Source organism: Solea solea, chromosome 7 (assembly GCF_958295425.1).
Source record: "Solea solea chromosome 7, fSolSol10.1, whole genome shotgun sequence".
NCBI lineage: Eukaryota > Metazoa > Chordata > Actinopteri > Pleuronectiformes > Soleidae > Solea > Solea solea.
In genome coordinates this window covers 6,878,872-6,899,721 of record NC_081140.1, presented here as the reverse complement: position 1 = coordinate 6,899,721, position 20,850 = coordinate 6,878,872, and the positions used below count along the sequence as shown (strand labels likewise).

At 40.0% G+C, this 20,850-nt stretch overlaps 1 protein-coding gene across 14 annotated transcripts in view; it reads left to right on the top strand.

Annotated features, from left to right (window-relative positions):
- The window catches only part of myo18ab (myosin XVIIIA b), a 116,526-nt gene that overhangs the window by 39,055 nt on the left and 56,621 nt on the right, over positions 1 to 20,850 (top strand). For 13 of the 14 annotated variants that reach the window (XM_058634634.1, XM_058634633.1, XM_058634631.1 and 10 more), the window contains 16 exons: positions 1,161 to 1,337; positions 1,552 to 1,762; positions 3,363 to 3,505; positions 3,703 to 3,803; positions 4,362 to 4,425; positions 4,640 to 4,784; positions 7,809 to 7,820; positions 10,845 to 11,015; positions 11,502 to 11,592; positions 12,947 to 13,139; positions 13,845 to 13,931; positions 17,240 to 17,381; positions 17,468 to 17,627; positions 18,756 to 18,942; positions 19,335 to 19,542; positions 19,832 to 19,941. In XM_058634634.1, coding sequence (XP_058490617.1) covers positions 1,161 to 1,337; positions 1,552 to 1,762; positions 3,363 to 3,505; positions 3,703 to 3,803; positions 4,362 to 4,425; positions 4,640 to 4,784; positions 7,809 to 7,820; positions 10,845 to 11,015; positions 11,502 to 11,592; positions 12,947 to 13,139; positions 13,845 to 13,931; positions 17,240 to 17,381; positions 17,468 to 17,627; positions 18,756 to 18,942; positions 19,335 to 19,542; positions 19,832 to 19,941 — 2,202 coding nt within the window. The remainder of the gene's footprint in view (positions 1 to 1,160; positions 1,338 to 1,551; positions 1,763 to 3,362; positions 3,506 to 3,702; positions 3,804 to 4,361; positions 4,426 to 4,639; positions 4,785 to 7,808; positions 7,821 to 10,844; positions 11,016 to 11,501; positions 11,593 to 12,946; positions 13,140 to 13,844; positions 13,932 to 17,239; positions 17,382 to 17,467; positions 17,628 to 18,755; positions 18,943 to 19,334; positions 19,543 to 19,831; positions 19,942 to 20,850) is intronic. The other variant, XM_058634621.1, reaches the window with a different exon arrangement.

The following is a 20,850-nucleotide window of genomic DNA, read 5'->3' as shown; positions in this document are numbered from 1 at the left end:
TAAGAATTCTTTGCACGGATTTGAAATGTTATCAATTATAGTGTGTTTTGACAAAGTGTTCCATATATTTGCTCCCTTAATAGAGAAGGACATCTGGCCAAAGGACACGTTCCAATATTATAATTCAGCTGCTACTATTAAGAAGAAATAGATGTGAGCTAGCCTGAAGCTAATTGGCTGGAGCAGGGCCACAGAGGACACTGATTGCTGTCATCAGTGATGTGGTGGGAGATGAGATGATGAGAGATTGGGCAGTTTGTCGGTTGGCAGCAGCCAACTTTTGACATTTGCTACTGACTGCAGCTCTTTTCCCACTCAAATGTTCCACCGTGTCTCTGAAGGCGTGTTAAACGACGCAAAACAACTGTGTTATTCACGCTGTTGCCAAGATTTTGACAGTGGTCATATCATTGATGGTATGATGGCCTCCCTGTTCAGTGACCTGTTCACTACACATCTGCAGAGGAACTATCAGTGTAACTTTAGTAAGGGGGATAGGGGAGGACAGATGGTAGAGGAGAGTCTGTACCCATAAGATAAAGGCTTTTTCTCATTGGACAATATAATGACATATGATCTAAAGAAAATTGTGGACGGTTTATATTCTTCTTTACAGGACAGGTTTGTAGTTTCAAAGATGTAAAAACAAATGTATTAGACTGAGATCAAGGTTGTGACAAAAGAATGTGGTATTGAGTCATCCCTACAGATTAGTGTCCTAAAAGATGACCTACCTGATTACATTTAAAGGAAAGGAATGGAATACTATTCTTACTGTGGGAGAAGGAAGGGGAATGTAAACAGCAGCAGACAAGAAGTTAACCAAAGGTTAATTTAAAACATGACATTGTTGACATCACTGAGAGCAGCGTTAATTACATGTTTGAAGCACAAGTTTGAAGCTTCAGGAAAGGAAGGTTTGTGATAAGTACAGCCATGGTTTTATTCGAATCAACCAAATACTCGTGGTGTATTTCCAATTGTCTGGTAACACTCCGTCATGCTGATGCCACAAGCTTGAAACACAACAGTCATCCAGTTTTTGTCATTTTACAGGACCACTGGCTAATTCCACTGCGCATTGTTAGTACATTAACCCCCGGATCAGTTTAATGTCTGATGTCATCACTACCATCTCTTTCTCTCTCCTCTATGAATAGGCCAACCCTCCTTTGTACGATCGATCAGAGGACCTGGCTTCACTGCTCTATCTGAATGAGTCCAGTGTGATGCACTGTCTGAGGCAACGCTATGGAGGCAATCTCATTCACACCTATGCCGGACTCAACATGGTGGTCATCAACCCTCTTAGCACACCCTCCATGTACTCTGAGAAGGTAAACTTCTGATTAGGATAACCAATTGAGTACGGTATTTGATTGAGTGTTCCGTGATTTCAGAACAGTCTATTTTCCTGTTTATTTTTTTCTTCCTGCAACTACAGTCTTTGTGTTTCTTCAGTTTGTGGGTAAACTACAGCTGAGTGCCGTATCTAAACACATGTGCTTCTCTTGTGTCTCCTCCTCCCGCTGTATCTCCTGCTCCCATCAGGTTATGCACATGTTCAAAGGCTGTCGGCGCGAGGACTCTGCGCCTCACATCTACTCCGTGGCTCAGTCGGCCTATCGCAACCTACTCACCACCCGGCAGGATCAGTCGATCGTGCTGCTGGGCAAGTCTGGCAGTGGCAAGACCACCAACTGTCAGCACCTGCTCCAGTATCTGGTCTCCATCGCAGGAAGCACAGGCAAAATCTTCTCTGGTGAGCCTGCAGACACAGAAGAGGGTGGTTGGGGCAGAAAGAGGACAGAGTAACATAGTTTTTTTTTTATGATGCAAGAAAACCCCCTGATGAGACTGAACTTGACTTGATCACTGAGGACATTGGATGTAGTGGCATCTAAGGGTGAAGATGCATATTGTACCCATCTGAAAACCTTTTGCGAACAATTCCTATTAAATGAATCATGCCATTATGTTTTACTATCTAGACAAGAGTGAAGACACCGCAGCAGTATTTTACTTTTATCCTCCTCCACTCTACAGAGGTATTTTATAGTTAAGCACCTTTAAGCTGATACTGCACCTGAGTTGGAACAAGTTGTTTGTTGTGCTCCAGTAGCTGGTCCAAGTACGGCAGTTAATTTCCAGCAGCACTCACAAGATCGAGTGTTTAATAAATCCTACAGTGTTAGAGCAGCCACTGCACATTAATCACACATGGCTATGCGTGTTTCGCACAGTAAATTAGTTTTCTTTTTTATGGCGAGGCATATGATGAACTGATGAAGCTGATAGGGAGTTTGTGTTGTGATGTCACAGACAGATAAAGCAGGGTAATGTACATATGTTGTGTCTCCCTACAGTCAGGAATTAAGGAATGTGAATATTGCGATTCCCAGTCCAGTTTTTGGCCTTGTTGACTACCATCAGTGATCGGCAAATAAAATGACATTGGTTGATGTCTGTCTGCAGGTTTTCCACAACATAACGTGTGCTGCAAAATTCTTACAGCCTGCCCACTGCTGCTTTAGGAAAAGAGTGTAGTCACATTTTTACTTAGCTGACCATCAAAGCTAATGAGTGCATCACTACAAATAATTACATGATCGGGAACTTGTTGGGATTAAGTGAGAAAAATCTATGTTGATTGACAGCTTTTACAGGCAGATCTGCCATCACTTGACTATCTCTGATCTCTGCATTGGCATTACATTATGTACAGTATATACAGGTTTATTTTGAATTGAAGCATATAGCTTGTCGTTATTGTAGTTAAATTATTATATAATACATTTTCACAAAGGGGCCACACGGTTGGTGTAGTGGTTAGTACTCTTGCCTTTGCAGCAAGAAGACCCGGATTTGAGCCCCGGTTGGAACAAGGGCATTTCTGCATGGAGATTGCATGTTCTCCCTGTTAAGATTGGTTACTCTAAATTGACCATAGCTCTGAGAGTGAATGGTTGTTTCTCTCTATGTGTGGCCCTGCGATGGACTGGCAAACTGTCCAGGGTGTACCCCGCCTCACGCCCTATGTCAGCTGAGATTGGCACAGCACCCCCCACAACCCTCTGTTGGAGGATAAAGTGGTAGATGATGGATGGATGGATTTCACAAATATTTCTATCCTTGTTTTAGGAAAATTGCTTCAAAACATTGAAAAGTCATGGTTATGCTTTGGTAAAAATGCAAATAAATCCATGTTAAATTGCAAGTTCACATTCATTGTGGTGGTGTTGTATTCATTGTAGGATCATTTCTGTGTATAATTAGCTGCTGCACACATACTGTAAGAGCATCATGTGTATGTGGAATAATTTTTGGCAATGTGTTTGTTCTTTCTTTCTCTTTTGGCACAGCTGAGAAATGGCAGGCTGTATACACCATCCTAGAGGCTTTTGGCAACAGCTCCACTGCTATGAACACCAACGCCAGCCACTTCTCCCATGTGGTGTCCCTTGACTTTGACCAGGCTGGGCAGGTGGCCTCGGCCTCCATCCAGGTTATACAAATAAAATACACAAAAACTATCACCATCCACACCATTACCTTTTCTTCAAAGTCACTGTGACTCAAATAAAACAGAAATATTTGCAAAATAAATTTGAAACAGTCTCAACTCTGGCATCCTCTCACACCACTGCACAGTTTAGCCTGTATACCATCACTCTCTGACTCCTGTTGTGTCCTGCTGTTTAGACGATGCTGCTGGAGAAACTGAGGGTTAGCAGACGACCTGAGGGAGAATCTGCCTTCAATATTTTCTACTACATGATGGCAGGAGCTGACAACACTCTCAGGTGACTCCGCCAAAGCCTCTTAATCAACAAAATCACTTTTTCATTTCCTGTCATGGGCAATATGAGCAGAAATGTGCCAGGATTAGTTGTATATCCTGCGTGATGTTACAAATAAAAGGTAGAGTACCTGTAGTCTGGATTGTTTTGACACAGATCATGTGTTTTTGTCTTGCTGGAGTTCAGTTATCATAAGGTTTTATTGACCATATTATGTCTTGATCAAATCATCTAATTATTCAGTGTTTTTATCAGCAAATATTCAGTCAGGACAGAATCAATGGGTTACTTATCAAACACATGCCACATGAAATGTCGATGCTAACAACAGATGCAGTTTATAAAATGAATGTGACATTGAAAACATCAAGATTCGAGAGATTCAAGAATTCTTTATTGTCACTGTGTGTAAGCATAACCGAATTTTAAAACAAACAAGACACAACGTTATAAATATGAGCCACAGTTAAATAGCATTAAATAAAGTTGAATTAGCAGCGCTCTGCATACCTCAGCATTTCACTGGTCACTGATCCAAGTATCTTCCTCCTCTCTTTCCAGAACGGAGCTGCACTTTAACCATCTGGCTGAGAACAGTGCGTTTGGGATCGTACCACAGTCTAAGGTAAGTTTACCTGAAATTAAATTAGATAATCTCATAATTTTTTAAAAGAATTTGTATTACAATCCAGTCAATGTCAACAGATATGTGAGCAAGTAGTAAAACACTTGCTACGTGATTATATTCAACCCTTATTCTATACCATAACATCAGCCTTAACATGGATAAGTGGTTAGATGGAGGTCGATGGAGTAAAGTTTGATCTCATCTCCTCCAGCCTGAGGACAAGCAGCGAGCCTCGCAGCAGTTCACCAAGTTGCAGGCGGCCATGAAAGTGCTGGGAATCTCTGGTGAAGAGCAAAAGGCCCTTTGGCTCATCCTGGGAGCCATTTACCACCTGGGAGCTGCAGGAGCCACTAAAGGTACCAGATCACAATCCACTGACAGATAGAAAGAGTTACTGTACTGACCATTACATTTGAAAAGACCTTGAAACTCATCACGTGTTTGCGTGTAGTTCTCTACTTTACCTCTCACAGAGGTGTTAAGACATTTGCTCTGCTTTTAACAGAAGAGAATACAGTGAAAATTGAATTACTTTTATTCACCGGTTGTTTTTTTGCACGTTTGACTGCAATTGAGCACAAAGGTTTACACCTGCTGACTGATGTAGTTATTTAAAATTAAGCCTATTTATTTATATATATATATATATATATATACATGTGTATATATATATGTGTGTGTATATATATATGTGTTTATATATATATATATATATATATATATATACATGTGTATATATATATGTGTGTGTATATATATATGTGTTTATATATATATATATGTGTATATATATATTTCAAAGATCACAAACTATTGTTACCCAGTTCACATACTGTCATCTCTGTAACACCTGCTCACATGATAATGAACCGGACATATCCAAATCACAACTTTATTTTATACATTCTATCAAAAACATATACAGAGAAATGTCAAGTAAAAGGTTGGATGAAATTATGCAAATATATTTGGAGACAAAATCTCCTATGTGGGTTCCAAGCCCAGTCTCTGGGAATGACTGCATTAGACTATACAGCATATTTGGCGTTATATAGGTTAGTTGTTATATTCATACAAGTTTTTATTTTATTTTTTATTTTCTTTTGAAAAATTATTTTATATTAAAGTAGAAAAAAATACACTGGTTGTCAGAAAGAAACCTAAACATTATTTTTTTTTTACAAACATTTAAATGTTTTTTGACATTTTAAATCAACCAAAGGGAAACAAAACTCCACACCACCTATTGCATTGTAACAAAAGAGACTCCGATAACGGATAACTGTGTCACATCCACTTTCATTAAAGCATCCCAATGTGGTGGATTTTCATGGAAAGGAATACAAAGAAAAAACTCAATGCGGTGTTAAGTCCATTCATGTGTCAAGACTTTTAATTAAATTCACACTTCATTAGCGGCACCCAAAGTAAGAGACAATGCAGGCTGTTAATACAAAACGATGTTAAGCACAGGCAGCTTTAACAATGGCAACACAAAATCACATTATCACATTACAATAGAGACAGACGGATAAATCCACACAGACACAGTCAAGTCCAACACCAGCGTCTTTCATGAAAAAGTGAACAAACCTGGCTCTGATCCTAAATACAACTAATTGGACATTTTAAAGACAGCTGTGTTTTCCTGAAGGACAAGACATAATTCTTATTTTCTGTGTCCAAACTACATAACCCTGCTCAAATCATAATAAACTGTACAGACATGACATCAGCAGCAAGGAGTTGACTTTCTCCTAATTGCCACTAGGTGTCAGACTAGACATTTGAATGCACACACTCCCCGTGGACATGCGGACTGTTATGACAGCCATCACTGGTGGCAGCATGGTGCTGTTTTGAAACAGATTGTTTTTATTTTGTGGCCTACAGAGTGTGTCATAATAAGGGGTCAAATTACACAAATTGTTCTCTCAGTCTTCAGGTAACAACCAGTGAAAAAGAAGCCACAAAAGCACTGGTTAGACCCACTGTGTATCTACCAGGCTTTTTATTTGGTATTGTTTTTTCTCAGCACAGGATCATTGTGATTTTGAAAAGCTGAAAGCAGGGATGAACCGATCAGATAAAATCCCTGGAAAACAAAAGAAGTCAAATCTGTCTGTCTGTATGTCTGTATGTCTGTCTGTCTGTAGTATACCTTAAACTACCGATCCTTAAACCTTAAGTGTCCCATTAAAAGCACAGTCTGTAAAGAAAAGACATGAGCCATCACTGTTGCCATATAACCAGAACATGAGTGCAGTAATCAGCTTTGTCGTCTTATTTTTAAGATAACAAAGGCAACACTACTTACTTTGCACTCATAATCCCCTTTTCCATTGGTCAACAAACCTAGTGGGTTTACCCCCAAACTTCTGGCTGTTGTCTGCAGTTACTATACTAAAGATAAAATCGACAGTCACTCCTGGGTCAAATGACTATTTGCGAGTCTGCGAGTCACCAAAATCCTGACGTATGTCATCACACAGCCACTTTAGTTAGATGAAGACTTAAACTATCACCGCACTAAGTGCAATGATCTGTGTGAGGTAATGTCTATAACGTTGATGCCGTCTTATAAACTTGCATTTTGTTGCTCTAATCTTCGCTGAGGTGGTGGTTTAAGGCAAAGTGGCCCTCCTCTGCTACAGACCGCTGCAAGAGAGCACAGCACGATTATACTCAGAAACAAATGAATACAAAGAAGGAAATTAATGGAAAACATACACAGGAATGTTTTGCATGGTTCCGTTGAATAACTTTCAATCGTGCTTCTTGCCTCCCCAACTGAAATCCTCTGCACACCTCGTCTGAGACTAGATATATAGTTTTCCAACACCTGTTTCAGCGTGATAATAGTCTTTAGACAAAAAGAAAATGACTTTAAGCTTTAAAAGCACAACAGCTCTGGGATTGTGAAAGTCCTGAGTCTGTGCTGCCTGTTCCTTTTGACTCAAAGGATGTTATTTCAGTTGAGTTAATCGTCCTTTTCAAAGAAAACCTCTCAAGGATGCCAGCCAACCCACGCAGTACCATTCTATTGGTTTCTACTAGTTCTGCAAGTCATTTTTTTATTGATTAGTTCATCATTCTCTATATCATCAATTAACTGAATTGTGGTTTGGGCCAGTGTTTTCCAAAACAAGACAACATGCTCAGAAGCCCACAAACCAAAATACACAAAAAAAAAATCCAGTTAATTATTCAACTACATGTCTAATTTCCCTCGCTCTCCTAAAGCATGATGGTGGATCGTCCCGGTTATTGAATGTTTACTCTTTCCTGCAACTGTGACTTGATGAATTCATGAACTGTGTTTTTTTTCTAACCTCTTCCCTTTACTTGCATGTTTGCATGCTGCGCCCTATCAAACACAGACGGAGATGAAGGTAATGGACACACTGAAACAAGTTGTTGACTGTTTTTCACTTAAGACTTTCTTTCAGAGCCTCTCTTGTTTCACACTTAATGCCTTTATCATTCTTCCCAGGCAACATGTCATTAGCGTTCTTCTTTGTTCCTGCTTCTCTTTCCCTCCTCATCCCTTCACTCCTGCATGTATGTTTTTGTGTTTGTGTCATGCACGTTCTCCCTGTCTCACTCTTTTTTTTTGTTTCTGTGAGATGAAAATCACAGGCGTCAGAACGTAGCTGTCCCTTTGAAAACCTCTCTCTCTCTCTCTGACGCCTCTGCTTTTCGCCCACATGTCACCCTACAACACATTCTTAAAAGAAAAGTGAAGCTTGTTAATTTTCACTTCTCTCGTTAGTGTTTTGACTTTCTCCCACAGGAGTCGTATTTCTCGGCTTACTGCACGTGCCCCCTTTGAATTTCTTTTCTTGGCACTGGCTCCTGTTGACTCCGCTCTCTGATTGGCTGGCTCGGCGGGCTGTCATGTCGCCATGGTTCAGTCGAACGCGTTGGGCTTTTTAATTGTCTTCAGGCCAAATGGAGATGTTTTGCCAGAGTCAGGCTATGATGAACAGTGATTAGTCTAAATCTGAGCTCTTACATTTTGTTTTCATTGTGCTCACCAACACCTGGCTTAGAAAAATAAAATGTTCGGTTTTTGAATGCCTCCAGTTACTTATGATGATCTGTAATGGTTACTATTATGTTTTTGGAAGCTCTTAGACCAGAGATATACTTGCTGTTTAGCCGTGCATTGCGGGACGAGCAGATGGGTCATGACCACAGTTGTTATACACTCTGCACTGTGCATGTTGAATCCCATTAGTAGGCATATTACTGGTGTTTGCCACTAGGGGGCACACCACAGAGAGGGATTCACAGTAGAGAAAATGATTGCTGCTCTGTTGTGGCTAGTTTATTGGATCGTAGATTAGCTCAGCCACATTGTCCACACTGCCACTGTACTGCCCCTACAGGCTGACACAAGATATGGCAGGCGTACCTAATGCGTATGCGTGGCCTTAAAACTCTCAGTTTTAACGCAGATATTTTGTTTCAAATTTAAAGCTGTACTGTTTCATTGGAGTTACGTCAGTAAATGTCACGTTTTTTTTGACAGGCTTGTTGATGGTTTGCATGATTAATGTATCTGAAATTGGTGGAGTGGCACTTTAAATTCATAGCAGAGGTGTTGTTCGCCACAAGAGAGACAATGAAAATAACTTTTATTTTGGGACACAACAAAGTACAGCACCAAGTTCTGTGATCACCTTGTCAGGTAAGATACCGGAAAAGTCATTTAGCCTCATGTTAATGATGGACACAATAAGGTTAATATATTCAACTCAGGCTGCTGTATGAGAATATCTATTTGAAATGCAGGATGTGACTGTATTAGTGCCACATAACTTTGTACCGCATGAATAATAGAGGACACAGCGTTAGGTACGAGCCAAAGAGTTCTCCGCAGATATTGCCACTAAAGAATTTGGTATATAATGGCGAATATTCACCTTATATCACCTGCTTAAGGCATTAGCCATCATTTCAGAATGGAATCATTATTAATCTGACTTTTTAAATGGAAATTAAAAGTAATTTACTTCTCACAGTTGGAACCTTTTGATGTTCCCCATCGTCTTTACGCAGACCTTATCAACACAGAAAACAAATGACTCATGATTAATTGTTCATAACAAAATGTCATGATATTACAACTCAGTTTTTTTTTTAAATGTATGTTTTTAGTGTGTCAGTCACAATCACGACCACAATGGAAGGAGAAAGGCTGACACTGTAATTTGTTAAATCACAGCTGAAATAATGAAATATTGGAATCTATATATTGATATCATTTTCCAAGAATCAGGTGCACCCTTCATCTGATAACATTGTGATTTACAACAGATTTGCTGTCAAATATTCTCCGTTTTGGATGTCGTTAGCTATGATATGAACTCCGAGTAATGTCCAGAGATCCGGGTCTTTATATGTTGAGTGTTAAACACATTAACGACAGCAGATCCATCTTCAGAGGGTCCAGGTGACGCGGTGGAGCTTTGCTTAAGCTTGCTGGACACTCACCCTTTCACTCGCTGTGGATTCTCCAGAGCTCACTTGGACATTAACCAAGGATTATGCCACAGAGCTGGCAGAAGAATCTGCAGACCTTTGTTTCCTCAAATTCAGCCCGAACGCACACATAATCTCCGGAGTTCAGTGCATGGCTGATAGCAGCTACTTTTCATGTTCCATAAACCACCGTGATACTTGGACGGTGTGACAATGATCCCTTTCAGACCTCGTGTAAACATTCTGAGCTGCTGCTCTCTGGATGGCTTTTGTTTGATTTTGGATCCATTCTGAGTAAAAACTCTTCAGAGACATTTGATGAAAATTTTAGGAGGTCAACCCTTTCAGAAAACAACAACACTGACAATCACATCACAGCAACTGAGGTAATATTTATATCCATTCTGATACAGTATGTGATGTGCACAGCTCCACCTGATGGTTGACCGACTAGATGGATAAATGAGTGAGCTGGGGTCTGGGTGTTTCTTATAAAATGCTCAGTGAGTGTAACTGTTCTGCTGATGACAAAACTCCAAACAGCTCAGCTGTCAGTTTTCACCTAGTCCCACAGTGCTGTCCGCTTCTGTCAGCAGGAGAGAGAAATCTCTGTTTTGGTTGAACCGTACAGACCTGCCATGAGACATTCTTCTCGGGATTAAATGCCAATGCTGTGGTCGATACTCTGTTTGTTCATTTATAGCGTGTTTTCAGTTTGTGTTAGCTCTGGTTCAGAAAAAGCAAAACCACGATGCACCTCAACAGAAACCACGTTTTCTTACAGTGTGGATCTGTGTTCAAATGCCTTCTTCATTTAGCCCATTTATCCTCCACTCTTTCCATGTGTCCGTGTCTGTCATCTTTCTCTTATCTCCGCCTCAGAGCCCTTTTTGCTGTATTTAAAACACATTTTCTCCCTTGATTTTTAGTTGGACGTCGGCAGTTTGCCCGTCATGAATGGGCCCAGAAAGCAGCCTACCTGCTGGGCTGTACCTTGGAGGAGCTGTCCTCGTCTATCTTCAAGCACCAGGCCAAAGGACTGCAGCATTCCACCTCATTCAGAGGAGCACAGGACGAGAGCGGCCAAGGCGACAGCTCAGGTAGAGCGCAAACGGCAGCATATTTCATTTCCTCATGTTATCGCTGATGTTTTTTCATTAAAATCTGTTATGTTCAGCTATGGTTGTCCAACACTGAGGAGGACCTGGTATACACTTAACGATTTTGAGCCAATCTTGGCGATTTCTTTGGATAGTGCCTCCTAAATGGTGGCCCTACTTTCCTATAAAGTACCATGAACTTACTTTGTTGTGTAAAAAAAAGGTTCAAAGCATGTTATAAATGAGACTTGGGTCTACAGTGCTTCACTAAAGCCAAATTCACACAACATGATTTACAGCTTCTTTTCAGCTCAGCTCCTTTTCTTTTTTTTTGGCTTCAATAAGACAGAAATGTAGCCTGGAGGAGTTGCTTTTGATCCTTGTTTGTTTGTTCCAACGCTTTTCAACCATCTGTAAAGCAGTTCTTGAGGAGTCCATAATTGAGCTTGTTACTAACGCCTCCCTCCGTCTGCCCGTCTGTTTTAGGCTCTAAGGTCACAGCTCTGGAGTGTTTGGAGGCCATGGCATCAGGACTCTACTCGGAGCTCTTCACGCTTGTCATTTCTCTCATTAACAGGTCAGACCGCACAATATTCACCTTCAAATGTAAAACCAAATTGTTCCGTTTACTTTGATGTAATTTTTATGAGTTAACGCTCACTTAAGGGTCTAACTTTTTAAATATAAACAAATGTCCATTCTCGTGCTGCATTAGAGGAAGTGATTCATGACTGAAAACACAAAGTAGTGTCTACAAAAAGTTTCTTAAGTGAATTCTCCTGCACAGAAACACACTTATTCAGCAGTTTGATGGGGTAAATTGTTCTTGCACAGACCCACCCCTGCACTGCTGCTGCTGCTGTAGACCAAACAGAGGCAGAATAACAACATTTCACCTAATATTACTTTACTTCTGCCTTTTGTGATGCACCACAAGTCACTGCAATTTAAAAACCACAATTTTGTTACAAAAAAAAATCAATGAAAGTTGTAAACAAAAAAAAAAGTATATGTGAATAAAACTGTATAAACTTATTGGATATTTTCTTCCATCTACTCTAAAGATGTGCAGTTTTTTTAAATTCTTCTTTCAGGTTTCACTTCAACATTTCAACACTTCAGTTGTGTCAATATTACACAGGTGGCTGTGAAGCCAGTGTGCCCTTTCACTTGTTTGTAGTTAATTTCCTTTTTTCCCCCCTGCGCCTCTGTCTCAACGTCGTCGGCTGCAGTTCTTTTAGAAACCCTGCACACAAGGCGATACTCACAGATGTCAGATTTAATCAGGAGACTTTCACATTTATCTTTCTTTTCTCTCCACACTTTACTCAGTGCAGTGCTTCTTATGCTGCTGGCTGCCTCACAACTTCACTTAGCGTTTGAAGAAAGGCTCATGTTTTTTTAATGTCTGTGTCCTGCAGGGTGTTTTTTATTTATGTTTATGTTTGTTCACCCCAGAAATCATCACATTATAGAAGTTTGCCCGAACTTTTCCAAACAATATTGATCATTACAGTTTACACACCCTTTATGAATGTATCTCAGATATTAGCATTTATTTCGGCTGGATCACTTGAGTATAAAAACGAGTTGAGCAAATGAAACAAACAAAATCTAAATTTAAAGCGCTATAGAACCACTGACATGGAAAATAAACCTCGGCTATTTCTTTTCATGAAAGGGAAGTGTTTGCATTTGCATAAAGGAAATAATCTTATTTCTAAGTTCTTACTATGCACACAAACTTTCTTTTATTCTGTTCACAAGTTTTATATTTGTTCGGTTGTGTAGTGGATCGGTTTAATCAGAAACTGATTTTCTCCTTTTTGCACCTTTTGTAAATGTAATATCTTTGGATTGTAGATAAAAAAAAACCCTGAAAGCTTTCTCGTGTCCAATCTTCATCTTCATGATATATTTGTGTTCCTCAGGGCTCTTAAGTCCAGCCAGCACTCTCTGTGCTCCCTGCTGATAGTGGACACTCCGGGTTTCCAGAACCCTCGGCTGGCTCAGCAGCAGCGGGGAGCCACATTCGAGGAGCTCTGCCATAACTACACCCAGGAGAGGCTGCAGACCCTGTTCAATGAACGCACCTTTGTCCAGGAGCTGGAGAGATACAAGGAGGTGCTGCCAGGCTGACAGATCACAGTATTAAACACTAGCCTGAAGGGAACTTACACACACATTAGCACGTTGACCCCCCCCCCCCCCCTTTCTGAGATTATGTGGAAAATCACATTAATTAGATACCAGACATGAACCCCACCTACTGCCTATGTTGGTGAACGAACTCTTGATATTTACTTAATATCGTTTGATGGAAACACAGATAAATGTGTGGTTTGTTTTTCCGAAATTTGGTGAAAATTTACGATACATTTTGATCGAAAATTTACTTAAACGTGTTTTAATATTGAGTGGTTGTGTGGGAAAGATAAAATCTCAGATAGTTATTCTTAATCCTCCTGCATGGTTATATACCACTACAAGTAAATACGTAGAAAAAGATATGTACACTTATTATGTAAATATACACAATAATCTTCCATGTTTACATGTTCAGAGATTGGTTGTAGAAAGCCCATCCTTTCCACTTGACTTACCATAGTTGAGTCGTATTAATCAAAGACTAACTTAATTATGTGTCTATGCATAAACAAATAAGAATGATTGCATAAACACTGCACTCATTACAAACAAATACCCACTTACACAACCCAATCTACAGCCTAGTAATAACAAAATGAACCGCTACACTTGTGATTTATTGATGAACTCCTCTTCTGTTGTAGATCACTAACCTTAGCCTTTGTCCCTTCCTGCGTCTAGGAAAACATAGAGCTTGCTTTAGATGACATAGAATGCAGTACCTCGCGGTCTGTAGCAGCTATCGATCAAGCCTCGACCCAAGCTCTGGTAAGCATAAGAATCCTCACCACGCTGTGTCTGTTTCCGTGCGTCTCTGTGCGTGTGATGGTGCCGTTGTTTTCTGCGGTTACCGGAGATTGTCAGTGTTTTAATCCTTCCTCAAATACATGAATGCAAATCAAGACGAAGCAAGATCACAGAGACAGGTGGGCTGGATTATTCATTCCAGATTATCCCGTCGGCGCTCGGGACCACACATTTGCCTTGTAAACAAACATGTCCTAGTGGCAGTGTCAAGAAAGTTGTGGGATTGAACGTGACACCAGGATGATCTTTGAAGTACACTGAATAAATAAGCTTTTAACAAGCTGTCCCTTCTCTAAAGTGATGAGCTCATTTGCGCTGTTTTCTCTCGCGTGTCTTATCTTTATTCGTCTGCCATGTATTTGTTTTTACAACCCACAGCATTTTGTCAAATTAAATTTTTACCCTTAGAGAAAAAAGCCGACATTGATCATTTATATGCTGTGCCAGGCCTCGCGCCTCCATCCACTTAATTTGGCTCTTGGTGCTTGTGGCTCATTTTAATGTAATTTGCTGCATTTCGTTTTTGGAATTCCTCCTACTCCAGTATTATTGATTGGGGTCCAGTTTGTGAGCAGTTTCACTCTTGTTGGCTTGAAAAGGTCTCAGTCTATCTGCTCATAAGTTGGCTTCTTGTTGCAAAGGCCAATGCAATCAATAGTGCTGCGAGTGTGTTTGGTTCCAGGTCTTTGCAGAAAATCTGCAGCAGTGATGTTTTATCACTGTTACGTGTGGTTTCAAAAAGTCCTGCAATTGAATTTACAGTTGTTTTTTCATGTCCTGCCTTGTCAAGTCAAACTATTAGAAAAAAAGACATGACATTGTAGCTACTCTCATGTTAAGTCAAGTCTTTTTTTGTTGTTTTCCTCTAATGATAGAAATAACGGACCACAAAAGCCTCATTGAGAGGCATGTTTTAGTTTTGGAGACCTTGTAGGCAAAGAATTATCAAAAAGGTGATTTGATATTCAGTAACAGACATAACAGAGGTGAATTACCGGCTTTGTGATTTGGGATCAAACTCTAATTATCTCTGGCAACGGTTCAAAGTTGCACCGCAGGTACAGAGTGTCTCGCCTTTTCTCGGATAAGATATTTAATCTCTTTATTTAGACAAAATGATCCCTTTCAAGGACACTAAATTAAGAGTCTGTTTTTAAAAATGAAGAGGAATTTACGGTGCAGAATTATGTTTTAAAAAAAAAAGAATCGGCTGCATGAGGCCATCGGATGGTTTCACCACTCTCGAACTCAATTTCTTTCTTAGATCAGTTTTCTTATACATGAGGCGTTCTCATTCAACAAGCGACATTTGATCCAGTTAACGGAAAGACTGATTGCACTCCAGATTTATTATTTTGTGTAACAGAGTGGAGAAAACTCATATCATACTTGACATTTTATTGATGCCAGCAGTAAAAAATCTGTGATCCAGATTCTACTGAAAACCTCTTGGCTTCAGCTTTGTTTGGGTCTCGTTTCCCATGAACACAGGTGATCTGTGAAGAACTCAGCAACAAGGGAGACAATGGATGCCATTCTCTTCTTAACACTATAGGTACTGATTTGGTAGCATGAAAAAAAAAAACACATTCTGCTGAATACGGATTCTGCTGAATCTGTATTTGCACTTTTTGGTAGAATAATTGCTCATGAAATTGCAGTTTCATCGATTAGTAGAGAAAGAAGTGTTGAAATTTCCATGCTGTCACTGTTGATGGCTGCTATCTGCAAGCATTTCATCTCTGGCCAATTACTGTGACTCTGCGTCAATGTGTTGACTTTCCACACAATTTACCGGCTGACTCAGCCGTGATTTAGTGACTTGTTGTGAGACTAACAAGGTCTGAAGCATAACAGGGAAAGTTAATGTGGCTGAAAAGTTAGAATGCCTCGCTTTTCGTTTGTTATGCACCAGTTTTTGTCTATTAAATTGAATCAGCTTGGTGTTAATACATTAATAAGTACATGCTTTACATGCGTCTAGATGATAAACAAGGGATAATGGACCCAAGTGTTCGCTTTGTGGAATGCCCTTGACTCAAAAAAGGGAAGTGATTTTGGTATTAGTGATTGCTGGGGATTGCAGCTGGTGGAGGATATTCATTCTGTTCCTCGGTACACGTCAGCCATTGATTACTCCCTCACTGAAATTCAGTCACACCAGTTTCTTATTTAAATCTCCATTTCATCACTGTTGGTGATCAAATGTCTGCATTTACAATCAGAGAGACCGGAAGTTGTAGCTGGACATGAATGATTTCCCACAGTCATCGCCAACTCTGTAATAATTAGAAAATGAATATCACTCTCTGCTAAAAATTAGAATGGAAAATATTATTTTCAACTTGATGCAATCAGAGAGAATGAAATATACTCTCCGATTCTCTCCGTAACAATAAGTCTGACAATTACTTGGCAAATCAAATTCATGAGAACAAATGGAAGGCAACAATTTCAACTATTATGACTCAGCGGGGATGCCCAAATAAAGAAAGTGTCAGCTTATTTCTCTCCAGTATTGATTTACCAGAGAAAAGCAAAAAAAAACCCAAAAAACAAGCCAATATAAAATCACCAGTTACAGAGTGACTTTTCAAATCTCTGTTCAAAACCTGAACCTGATTATGAAAAGATGGCAAGGGATTGTGAAGGTGAAAATAGTCTTTAACAATGGCTATTGCAATATATATATCTGTGTGTGTGTATATATATATATGTATATATATTTAGCTTTAAATCAATATTCAATGTCTAATAGATTTAAAGCAATTGATTGGACATCACCATACAATTAACAAAACATTAACTTGTCTATATTTTAAAACAAATATGAAAATGTAAAGGTATGAATAGTTTCCATTATGTATGAGTAACATTCACATAGAGAACAGAACATGAAGCAAGAATTAAATGGTAGTCTTAGTGATGCTAATTGTTTGAAATTGCGTTTTTTTTTATTGGAAAACAATTGATTTCATATCTACTGAGACAATGTTATTTCCACACGTCTGTTTATGCGGAACACGAGCAGCATCCATGGTCACAGGATAACACAAACTCCGTATTGCTTAGATTAACTGCATCAGGATTGAAAACAAATTGAAACAGAAGGCCTGTCAGGTTTGGTTTAGACTCCCTTAGCAGTTTCGCCGGAGTCAGGATCAGATGGAATAGTGCGGCCCAACCCATGCTGTTTTCTATTCCATAACCTGCATTTTTTTCCATCAAGTGATTGTAAAATGAAAAAAAAAACTTCTTATCCGTCACAGGTCCGCACTCTGGCCAGGACAGACGAGGCTCGAGGCCTTCTGTGGCTGATGGAGGAGGAGGCTGTTCAGCCTGGCGGTTCAGAGGAAACCATGCTGGAGAGACTCTTCAGCTACTACGGCTCTGCACAGGGAGAGAACAAAGGCGAGCACTTCACTTGTTATCAGCAGCGCTGTGCGTGCTCCTTGCTACAGTGGGAAATTAATGAAAGCGTCTGTTGTGCTCTGCAGGTGCCAGTCAGCTGCTGCGAGGAGAGAAGCCCCACCTCTTCCTGCTCGGCCACAGCCACGGGACGAATTGGGTCGAGTACAACGCTCAAGGCTGGCTGAGCCACGCTAAACATAACCCTGCTGCCCAGAACGCTGCCACACTGCTGCAGGACTCCCAAAAGTATGTGAAAATAACACGTTTGTCCGTTCTCACTGGTCAAAACACAAGTGCAAATAGGTTTTTGACCAGTGGAAAAATGTTTTAATTGGTATTCATTCCCAGGGCAGTCATTTGTGTAAATCTTAACTAAAAAGAAGGAAACAGAACCAGGGAATAACCCTCAACAAATCCCTGTAATATCAACGTTCATTACGGAACAGAAAAATAACAAGCCAGCAGACTGACAACCTAGAGTAATGAAATTGCCATTGAACTGAAAAAGGTTAGTGATAAATCATCAAATGTGGTTTACCCAAATGACAACAGAACATTTACCGTCTTACTTCTTCAAGTATCTCACCATGCACCTAGTTTTAAGATTTCTGTCGCTGAGGCTTTTTCCCTCCAAACAAAAACAATGTAGGTCACTGGATTCATTACCCACTTTGATTTAGTGTCCCAACAAAATCCGGTGTGACTCAAAATAGTAACAATTCAACAGCATTGTAGGCCTGCAACTATTTTTAAGATTTACATATAGTTTGAGGGGATTTTTATATAAATATCAATTATTTTGAGGTTTGGGATACCCCCGTCGACATGATTTTTGACACGTTATGGACCAATTTATTTGAGTTGAATCGAGTAAAATGGACAATTGTTAGTTGTGGCCCTACAGAATTGTACAAAGCTTTCCAAGTGGATGGAAATACATTTTATACTGCTCAAGACCACCTGTAGACCTGCACACCCTGTTTGTGAAAATGCCTAAAGACTAAATCCTGATTCATAAATATTTATCCCAGATTGAACCAAAATGTTCAAAGAAATGTAAAAGAAAATGAGCATTTATGTGTGTTTACATCCAGTGCTGAAGTTAGTTTATTGAGATTAGCAGGGGGAGATGCAAAGCAGGTCACTTTTTACAACTGTGATGAGCAGAGTAGCATTAACTACAGATGTAAATGACCATGTCAGGTTCCACTCCATCAGCTGAGAACAGAAATGTGAGGCTGCAGTTGATGCAGTCTGGTCTGAAGAGTCCATAAAGCTGCCTCTGTCTCAACAGACCAGGCTTCTGCTGGTGTACCAGTATAGAGGATATTTGAATGACACTTCTTAACATAATTCATCTTAATTTTTCCACAGGAAGAACATCAGTGGGCTGTTCATGGGCAGGGCCAGCGGGGCCACAGTGTTGTCAGGCTCCATCGCTGGTCTTGAGGGCAGCTCCCAGCTCGCCCTGCGACGAGCCACCAGCATGAGGAAAACCTTCACTACAGGTGTGGCTGCTGTCAAGAAGAGGAGCCCCTGTATCCAGGTCAAACTCCAAGTGGTAAGCAAATACAACTCGATACTTGTCGTCACTTTTGTGGTGTCAAGTCAACAACAAAGGCAAACTGGGTCAGTTATTTTTGTTCTTGTTTCAGGGATTTGGTGAAGAAATGATGTAGATTATTATTATTTTTTTTAAGTGGAATACATCAAGCTGATGTGCTTAAGGAGATATTTAAGGGAGATGCTGAATGAAGAAGTATATAAATTGAGTGCCTATTAATTGTGTTTTAAAATCCACTGAACAAACATAATCCACAGGTGTTTCTTTTTACTCTATTTTGCTTGAGTTCACCTCCTCTCACAGCTTTGCAGGGCTCATCACACGGAGCTTGATGACATCACGTAATCCCACCGGCGGTAAAGTCACAGTCACTTTCTTTCTGCTTTTAGGATGCGCTGATTGACATGGTGCGTCGCTCCAAGGTTCACTTCGTCCACTGCCTGCTGCCCAAAGCAGAAGCTGTGGGAGGAGGCGGCGAGCCACGCGTGACACACGGAGAGAGTGCCGACTCGGGCCTTATGACTCTAGATGTCGGCCTCCTTAGGGCTCAGCTTCGGGGTTCAAAGCTGCTCGATGCTCTGCGCATCTACAGACAAGGTAAAACTGTACCTTTATTGTCTGTGTAGGTGTACATGGTAACGACTGTCAATTCTCAGTTTACTAACTAATAAGTCTGTTTACTTATCTGTAGTTAATTTCATGACAGCAAATGAAGATTCTGACAGTTTTAGGTATTTACTCATTTCATTCTAACAGGTACAATGTGAGTCATTGGTCAGTTTTGGTAACAACTTCTTGGGCTGTATTTCTTCTTATGATTATAATTAGCATTTTACATACAGTACTGTTGGCTCTTGGTTAACCTTGGTGCCATGTCTCTCTCCAGGTTACCCAGACCACATGGTATTCTCCGAGTTCCGTCGACGCTTTGATGTCCTGGCGCCGCACCTCACCAAGAAGCATGGCCGCAACTACATTGTCACAGATGAGAAGAGGGTGAGTTTTCGTAGTTTTCGTTCTGTTACGGTTCTTTTCCCACTCTAATCTTGAAAAAACATCTTACTTTATTGGTCTTGGTATCATGGATTTTAAAGGATTGCCAATTTTAAGACTGAAATCATCTTTATATGCAACCTTGTCGATGGCTCTCTCAAACTCGAATGTGCTTGTTCCCACTGAAAACACGATTAAATAAGAATTTGGTTTTTCAGTCAAAATGAGCCACAGTGTGGCTTTGCAATGCTCTGACTCTCTTATTGTGGAGGAATAGAATCCATTAGGGTTTCTATACGCATACAGCACCTGTTAATAGGACACATTCATTGTTGGTTTTCTTCTGCAACTATAAAGCGAATATCATCTTTGTCTTATTCCAGTTTGTTTCAGTTGTGTGCAAAGGTTTTTGGCAGTGAATGTGCTGCTGCATTACTGATAATATCATAGTTTTTATGTATCTTTATGTATTAAGTGCCGAAAACTTAAAATAGCCTAAATTAAACCAGTGTTTGGTGTGATTTGAAAAAAAACCCACTCCAGATCTCTTAGGCACACTGGTGGGCCACGTTCGTGCTTTAGCATCTTCAGTGTCTTTATTCTCTTTATCTTTATTTACTATTTTAGTGAGGAGGTCATTGACATTATCGGTCTCAGCCATTCCCAAACTTAAGAGCGTTTCAGCCCTTTTTTATTCCCTAAATGCTCTGCGGCTTAATCACACTCTTAAATCACAGCTCTTATGAAGATGAAAGGATCAACAGTGTCCTTGCATAATATTTATTTCATAATTGGACAGAAAATAATAACGGAACTTTGAATGAATCCTTTGCCTCCGTAAGATCCAAAACAAAGTGCCCCATAAATTATTCATGAGCTGTCCACCATAATCCAACCATACATACATAGATA